Consider the following 9368-nt stretch of genomic DNA (forward strand, 5'->3'; position numbering starts at 1 on the left):
CCCAAACGCGACACACACACAGCTCAAACATAAAAAAACCATCTAAACAGACACAGACCTACTAAAAAGATTCAAACACTCCAAAGAGACATACATGGCCTCTAAGAGACACAAACAACCAAAAGAAACACACACAGACCAAAAAACGCCCATACAGACACATACAGACCAAAAGATTCAAACGCCCCAAATAGACACACATAGCCCAAAGAGTCACACACGACCCCTATGAGACACAAAAATCAAAAAGAAAGACACACAGACCAAAATGACTCAAACATCCCAAAGAGACACACATAGCCCAAATAGACACAAATAGCCCAAAGAGACAAGCACAGCTCAAATAAGACTCAAACAGCCCAACGAGACACAAACAGATCAAAAAGACTCAAACAGTCCAACGAGACACACAGCCCAAAGAGACACACAAAGCCCAAAGATACACACACAGCCCAAAGAGACACAAACAGCCCAATGAGACAAACACAGACCAAAAAGACTCAAACAGCCCAAAGAGACATACAAACAGACCAAAAAGACTCAAACAGCTCAAAGAGACACACAGCCCAAAGAGACAAGAGACGCACACATCCAACAGAGAGACACAAAGCCCAAAACGACACAAACAGCCAAAAGAGGCACACACAGGCCATAAAGATTCAAACTGCCCAAAGAGACATACAGCCTAAAGAGACACACACAGCCAAAAGAGACACACACAGGATAAAGAGACATACACACAGTCCGAAGAGACACACAAAGCCCAAAGAGACACACACACAGCCAAAAGAGAAAAAAAACGCCCATACAGACAAATACATACCAAAAAGATTCAAACCCTTCAAAGAGACACACATTGCCCAAAGAGACACACATGGCCTCTAAGATACACAAACAGCCAAAAGAAACACACACAGACCAAAAAACGCCCATACAGACACATACACACCAAAAGATTAAACCGCCCAAAATATACACACATAGAAAAAATAGGAGAACATGACATCTATTAGACACCACCAACCAAAATAAAAACACACAGACCAAAATGACTCAAACAGCCCAAAGAGACACAAATTTACCACAAACACACACATAGCCCACAGAGAAAGAAGCCCACAGAGACACACACAGCCCCAAAAAGACTCAAACAGCCCAAAGAGACACAAACAGATCAAAAAGACTCAAACAGCCCAAAGAGACACACAGCCCAAAGAGACGCACACAGCCCAAAGAAACACAAACAGCCCAAATAGACACAAACACCCCAAATAGACAAAAACAGACCAAAAAGATTCAAACAGCCCAAAGAGACACACAAACATACTAAAAAGACTCAAACAGCCCAAAGAGACACACAGCCCAAAGAGACACACACAGCCTCAAGAGACACAAGTAGCTCAAAGAGACACTGACAGGCCAAAGAGAAACACACCCCAAAGAGACAAACACAGACCTAACAGACTCAAACAGCCCAAAGAGACACATACAGATCAAAAAGACTCAGACATCCCAAAAAGACAAACAGTCCAACGAGACACAAACAGACAAAAGTGACACACACATCACAAAGAGACACCCACAGTCCAAAGAGACATATACAGCTCAAAGAGACACATACAGCTCAAAGAGACATACACGGCCCAAAGAGACACACACATCCAACAGAGAGACACAAAGCCCAAAACGACACAAACAGCCAAAAGAGGCACACACAGACCAAAAAGATTCAAACTGCCCAAAGATACACACAGCCTAAAGAGACACACACTGCCCAAAGAGACACACACAGGCTAAAGAGACATACACACAGTCCGAAGAGACACACAACGCCCAAAGAGACAGAAAACGCCCATAGCCCATACAGACACATACAGACCAAAAGATTCAAACGCCCCAAAGAGACACACATAGCCCCAAAGAGACACACACGAGCCCTAAGAGACACAAACAGCCAAAAGAAAGACACACTTACCAAAATTATTCAAACAGCCCAAAGAGACACATACAGCTAGAAGAGATGCACACGGCTCAAAGAGACGCACACAGCCAACAGAGACACACAAAGCCCAAAACGACGCAAAAAGCTAAAAGAGACACACACAGACCAAAAAGATTCAAACTGCTCAAAGAGACACACAGCCTAAAGAGGCACACACGGCCCAAAGAAACACACACACAGGCTAAAGAGACACACACAGCACGAAGAGACAAAAAACGCCCATACAGACACATACAGACCAAAAGATTCAAACGCCCCAAAGAGACACACATAGCCCAAAGAGACACACACGACCCCTAACTCTCCAAAACATCACTTGTGTATTATACAGTGCATAACCACCCCATCTCCTCCAATTCGCAAATCCCATTACTCCTTTTTTTTGCAAAAGTTAATCAAACATTTCCGATTCGTCGTTAGGCATTTTTCAAATTTATAACAAATTACCTCAGTTAACAACTCCTTCGGGGTTACCTTAACTGTTAATCAGTTTAATCCTTTTTTCTCCACTGATACAATCCAATCACTAAGTAGAATCGTTCACATTCCTATTATTCAAAACATTAATTAATATCATTCATTGTCTAAGTAAATTAAGTTATCTCCTGCCCTTCAGAAATGGGGGAACAAAGGAAAGTTAGATCCTATTTTAAATTGACAATACTTATCAAACATCACTTGTGTATTATAGAGATCACATATCTCATTACCCTTTTTAAATGTTAATCAAATAATTCTGATTATAGTGTCCAATTTTTTTGTCTGCTTTTCAAAATAATCGTATTTGGAAATCTGTCATTTAACACTAAGAAGTAAATTAGGTAACCCTTTCGCAATAACAATAGGCTTAGCAGTGATTAAATCTCATTGTCGGCGACAATTCAATCAGATCAGACTTGTTCAAATGGAATACCTTTTCGCAAATTGAGTTAGCTTCTATTTCATAGAAAAAATATTTGAATTCCTTTTATTCAAATCACCTATCAAGTTATCAAAAATATATGAACTAGAAATCTGGTCTGTAAGTTGTGTCAGAAAAACTTGTCCGTTAAAACGCGAAACAAGATGCGCTGGTTTTATAATACAGGTTTATCCCTAAAAAAGACATATATATGATGAACTAGAAATCGAGTAAATTGCGTAAATCTCTTTGAAAATGTGTAATGCCCTGTAAAAGTGTTTACCTATAGGACCGGTCGACGACTATACCTACCAGAAACCTGGGTGGTACAGAGGCGCCCTAGAAGTATAAGGTTGATTACTACTAAAGTTGTGCACACAGGCAGGAAGGATGGGGTAAATAGAGAGGGAGTAGGGCTCATGATGAATAAGGTAGCTGCTGAGTCGTGTTTAGGCTTGGAAGGTATTAATAATAGAATACTTATTGCTCATTTTATGACTAAAAACTTCAGGGTGTCAGTTATAGTGCTATATGCCCTAGTTGAACCGACTGACGGAGAAACTAGTGACTCGAATGAATTTTACTTACAGTTACAGGAACAAATAGACAGGGTGTCAGGTAGAAATATGGCGTTTTTACTAGGAAATTTTAACGCCCAGCTCGGTAGAAATAGAGAAAAATGGTATCATTATTTTTGCCTGCTAACGGGGAAACTCGAAATTTTGTGAAACCAAAAATTAAAATGTGGTGTGCTCGTGATATAGAAAGTCACCCTTGAATACGTCATTGCTTCCTTTGAATACCTGTGCTTCCATTTTTAATCTTGAATTTTTTTATTGTTCTAGATTGGGTATCAGAAAAAAAAAAATTTCTTAGCGCGTTTGGAGATAGGAGAATTTGTTTGTGTTATTGCATTGCCCTTTTTTTGCTTTCAATTAAACTTTTGAGCCGAAAAGTAATAATAAAAGAAAATTTAAACTTTCATATTTCATTCCAACGTTTCCTACTTTAATAGATTCCCAATTATGTTTGTGTTTGTAAAACTCCAAATTTTTTTTGTAATACTGCTTGTCTAGACGACACCTACTTATATTTTAGAAAACCTTATTACCAGTTTTTACCAGTTTACCAGCCTTATTACCAGTTTTATATTATGAATGCTATTTCTGTAAATAACGATGAAGATAATTCCATCATACAGACCATAAAGGAGATAAATGTAATGGAGAAGCTTCAATGACAGGGACTTGAAGAGGGAAACTAATTGAACATTTTGGCCAAACAAGAAAGTAGAATAAAGATGAAATTCAATTTACAATAAATATACCAGGAAGCTAGAAATAAAGCTTAAAAAACTTCATTTAAAAAAATAAAATGAAAAAATTTGAGAATTTTATTGACTAATTACCTTTGACTAATTGACCTTTTCTCTAGTCCAACCTGACTCTGAAACAGCATTGACCACTTACGAAGAATATTCATCCGTAAGTACGAAGTATTGTAGAAACTGGACTATTATCTGCTGACCTTGAAGCCATTTATTCTTTTAAACGTTATCTTATGAATTTGTGTTTCCAAAGCTTTTAGTTTCTTTTTTTATCAATTTCATATACATCTTTTTTTATGTGGGCCTTGTATGTAACAATTAAATTTCAATTAATTGATTCTGTATTTATTGGTTTATATTTATTATAACTTGTATTGGGCTGACTGATTGACCTTATTTCAAACAGTGGGTTGTACGAACAGTGTGGTTGAATCCCGCTGTCTAGGGCTATAATGAGAGCAAGGTTGATATGGCTATAGCACGTTCTGCGGATGAAGGATGACAGATTACAAAAGATTATCCTTTTTGGCCAACCATCATAGGGCTAAACGGAAAGTAGGTCGTCCGCGGTTGGAGTGGGAGGGTTTCATAAAGAATAATTTAAAGGAAATGGCAACTACCTGGGAAGGTGTAAAGAGGGAGGTTTTGAATAGACTTGGATGGAGGAGCAGCGTGCGTAGCTGTGTTGGCCTCATGTGGCTTGGGGCTGCGGTGAGTTGTTAGTAGTAGTAGTTGATAAATTTTGGAAGAAAAATGTGGTTACACTGATTTTTAGCTTGAAAAATCGTTATTCCTTTTACTTTGATCTGCTTTAAAATATCAGGCTCTATTGACACCCCATCCAAAATGTCAGAACCTCAAGAAAAACTTCCATTACAATTCGTGTTTCCTCTCTTTTGCATTCTTGCTTTTTGTGCTTTTTTGTAACATTTGAACAACTAGTAGATAACAGTTATCCAAAATGTTTTCAATAAGGATCATTTTCTGTATTATTTATTAACTTTCCTACTGATTCTAATTGTCGAGTTAGTGCTCATGGGCGCCCATAAGGGGGGGGGGGGGCCCCACCCCCCTGGCTGAATGATGGTGTCATATATTTGTATTAATTTAAAACACTTTCCACAGAAGAAGTTTTCAAAGAAAAGTAAAGAGCTTCCATTAGATGGGAAACTGAAGTGGACTTGTCACCCTTCAGCACCCCCACCCCTTTCACCGCCATCATTTTAGTAGAAACATAGGCATGCTGCATCCTGCTTGAACCAGAATAACACAAATACTTTCTATCTGCATAGTTTAAGGACAAAAGTGGGCCTTGGTCGCATTACCTCTGTCCCCTTCCACCTCCAGCTTTATAGTAGAAAGGTAGATAAGTTGTGCCTTTTTTTAATTGGAATTATGCAAGGATTTTCACTTGGTAGTATATTAGACACAAAGTGTATTGTAGCTCTTCACCTCTCCTCACCTCGCTCTTTACTAAATTTTTGTCCGCCCCAAATCTGCCTCTTTGTTACCTCTGTGTGTGTTTCTTATGGTTGAATATCCTTGTGAGTGTGGTTTGTGAATAGAGGCATAAAGTAAACCCTATAACACCTCTCTCAAATACCAATTTTCTAGCGGAAAGATGAGACCGTTGCACCTTGTTTAAACCAGAATCTTGGAGGGATTCTCGATTTGTGTGATTGTAGGACCAAAGGGCATTGCCTCTTCAACCCCAAAATGCAGCCAAACTTGTGTTCCTGTAAATCATGCTATTTCTTTCAAATTGATAGCTCTTTTCTAATTGGATATTTACCTACCCTCTTCAGGATTATAAAATGTTTGTTTTTTATAATTTATTTGTTATTGCTTGAAGGGGATGTTTTGGCTATGGGGCGAGAAAATTGCACACCAAATTTATATTTGTTCCTTAGGAGTATCTCGCTCACCTGATAATGTTTCCGCTATAACTAACCTTACTATAGGAAACAGACATGTTGTCTATAAAAAGGGAAGTTCCAATGTTTTGATTTGGAGCAGCTACGTCCATTTGAAAACTTTTCATGTTTACAGCGTTTTGCCAAGTTGTCTAGTATTATACTATAATATCACATATAATCTGCTATTTTGCAATTTTTCTCAGTACTTTTTTTTCGTGTAATCGTAACTCTCGGTTTTTAGAGTATTAAATAAAGAAACAAACAACTGAAAGTAAGGAACGACGTTAAAACTTAAAACGAACATAAATTATTCCGTACATTAAAGGGGCTGTCCCCTCCTCAACGCCTCGCTCTTTACGCTGAAGCTTTTTATTGTTTAAAAAATAAGATTTGTGAGAAAGTCAAACTTTAGCGTAAAGAGCGAGGCGTTGAGGAGGGGACAGCCCCTTTTATGTACGAAAAAATTTCTGTTCGTTTTAAGTTTTAACTTCGTTCCTTACTTTCAGTTTAAAAAATTTGTTTTTTTATTTAATTTTTGAACGTTTTTGAATTGATGCAGGTTTTAATTTTGGCTCACCGTACATGAATAATTAAGACAAAATTTGAATATCAATTTTACTTTTATTTGGTTAAATGGCTTTCTTGAAACTTGTTTAATTTTATTTACGATCATATTTATTAGTAATAAATATACGTAACTTACGAATTAACTTACGTAACGAACTTCTATATTAATATATTTTTAATACGTATATTAAGGGGCTCGCCTACTAGTCCATACCTCGCTCCTTAAGCTAACGTTCAAATTGTGTTCCAATTCTTTAAAAATGACCTCTTAATCACAAAGGCCGTTATTTCGAATAAATAGCTCTTTTGAAAGTACTAAAAAATCTTTGGCTTAAAGAACGAGGTACTGACTAGGGGGTGAACCCAGTCATACACGTAATATTTTCTGTTCGTTTTAAGTTTGGATTTTACTCCTTATTTTCAGTTGGAAAACTTGTTTTTTTTTATATTTAATTTCTGATCTTTTTTTGAATAATGCTGGGAAATCTGGCACCCCCTTCATAGCAATGTCCCTTTTGCCATGAAAACTTACTTCATGGAAAGATCCTCCCACATAACCCCCGACCCACCCACCCCCCTACTACCAGAAAAAATCCCTCCTGAAAACGTCTGTATACTTCCTAATAACCAATACTATATGTTAACATTGGGCAAAGTTCAGAACTTTCAGCCCTCCCCCCGGGGACTTAGGGGTATTAAGTCATCCTAAAGGACATATTTATCATATTTTCAACCACGCTGAACAAAATGGCTGTCTCAAAATTTTGATCAGGTGACTTTGGGAAAAAATGAGCTTGGGAGGGGGCCTAGTTGCCCTCCATTTTTTTTGGTCACTTAAAAATGGCACTAGAACTTATAATTTCCGATCCAATGAGTCCTCCCATGATATTCTAGGACCACTGGGTCGATACGATCACCCCTGGGGAAAAAAACAAACAAACACGCATCCGTGATCTTTCTTCTGGCAAAAAATGCAAAATTCCACATTTTTGTAGATAGGAGCTTGAAACCTCTAGAGTAGGGTTCTCTGATACGCTGAATATGATGGTGCGATTTTCATCAAGGCTCTATAACTTTTAGAGGGTCTTTTCCCCTTTTTTCGAAAATCAGCCAAATTTTCTCAGGCGCTTAACTTTTGATGGGTAGAACTAAACTTGATGAAAGTTATATGTTTGAAATTGGCATTGGAATCTGATTCTTTTGATGTATCTATTGGTATTCTAGAGTTTCGGTTACCATTAAGCCGGGTCGCTCCTTACTTACAGTTCGTTACAACGAAGTGTTTGATCAGTGCTAGTATAGGTCTTGTATTTTGGGCCACAATTGACTGTTAAACTAAGTTTGTCTTTGGTGATGATGGTTTGGAAACTTTTGCTGGCTGGTGTTCCTGTTATTTTTTTTATATGCATTTAAGGCTAAGAAAGAGGTTGTTGTTTTTAGAAAACGGGTTCAAAAACCCGTTTCCTAGAGTTTCGGTTACCATTAAGCCGGGTCGCTCCTTACTTACAGTTCGTTACAACGAAGTGTTTGATATGTGCTAGTATAGGTCTTGTATTTTGGGCCACAATTGACTGTTAAACTAAGTTTGTCTTTGGTGATGATGGTTTGGAAACTTTTGCTGGCTGGTGTTCCTGTTATTTTTTTTATATGCATTTAAGGCTAAGAAAGAGGTTGTTGTTTTTTTGTCTCTAACACAGAGCGACTATTAAGACAGAATCCTAAAACATGTTCAACAACAGAGAAAGAGGCTGGGTTCTTGCTCCAAGTACATATCATTGATTTCTGATTAGTATTCTAGGCCAACAAAAATTCGTGCCTATAACCACACTGTTCTAACCCGAAAAATAAATGAAACAAAGGATAGGTATTACGTTTTTGGGCTAGCTTGTCAACATAGTGCCCTTTGAAAAGCCATACCATTGACAGAGTGTGTCAGGAAATAAATAATAAAGTTTGTTTGCCCCAGAAACAACGTTTAACGTCATTAAGGGACATTTCATAATTTCCCTTAAAGAAGAGGCTGAGATGTGATTTTGAGCTCATGAAACCTACGACTATTGTTTGAGTGTATATTAAAACGGGCAATATAATTTACTAATTTTTTTTTCAGATATCCACCCATTATTAGACGACAGCGATGAAGGAATTATCCACCCATTTTTAGACGACAGCGATGAAGGAAGTGAGATGGTGATGAAGCAAGATGATGATAGTGATTAAAATATCAGGCTCTATTGACACCCCATCCAAAATGTCAGAATCTCAAAAAAACTTCCATTACAATTTGTGTTTCCTCTTTTTTACATTCTTGCTTTTTGTGCTTTTTTGTAACATTTGAACAACTAGTAGATAACAGTTATCCAAAATGTTTTCAATAAGGATCATTTTCTGTATTATTTATTAACTTTCCTACTGATTCTAATTGTCGAGTTAGTGCTCATGGGCGCCCATAAGGGGGGGGGGACAAGGGGCACCAGCTCCCCTGGCTGAAAGATGGTGTCATATATTTGTATTAACTTAAAACACTTTCCACAGAATAATTTTTCAAATAAAAGTAAAGAGCTCAATTAAGCCAAAAATGGGCAGAAATAAAGTCAAATAATCTTCCAAGCGTAAAACTACCACAAACCACTATTAACAATTAAGTGAAACTCA

General features: G+C 37.5%; 1 protein-coding gene across 1 annotated transcript in view; it reads left to right on the forward strand.

Annotated features, from left to right (window-relative positions):
- Positions 1–9152, forward strand: part of LOC148950117 (actin-binding LIM protein 2-like) — a 60146-nt gene extending 50994 nt beyond the window's left edge. The window contains exon 4 of the mRNA XM_089091783.1: positions 8824–9152. Coding sequence (XP_088947909.1) covers positions 8824–8933 — 110 coding nt within the window. The 3' untranslated portion in view covers positions 8934–9152. The remainder of the gene's footprint in view (positions 1–8823) is intronic.
- Positions 9153–9368: the final 216 nt, after the last annotated feature.

The sequence above is a fragment of the Artemia sp. Qi Xiang Cuo genome, chromosome 7 (genome assembly GCF_049724085.1).
Source record: "Artemia sp. Qi Xiang Cuo chromosome 7, ASM4972408v1, whole genome shotgun sequence".
NCBI lineage: Eukaryota > Metazoa > Arthropoda > Branchiopoda > Anostraca > Artemiidae > Artemia > Artemia sp. Qi Xiang Cuo.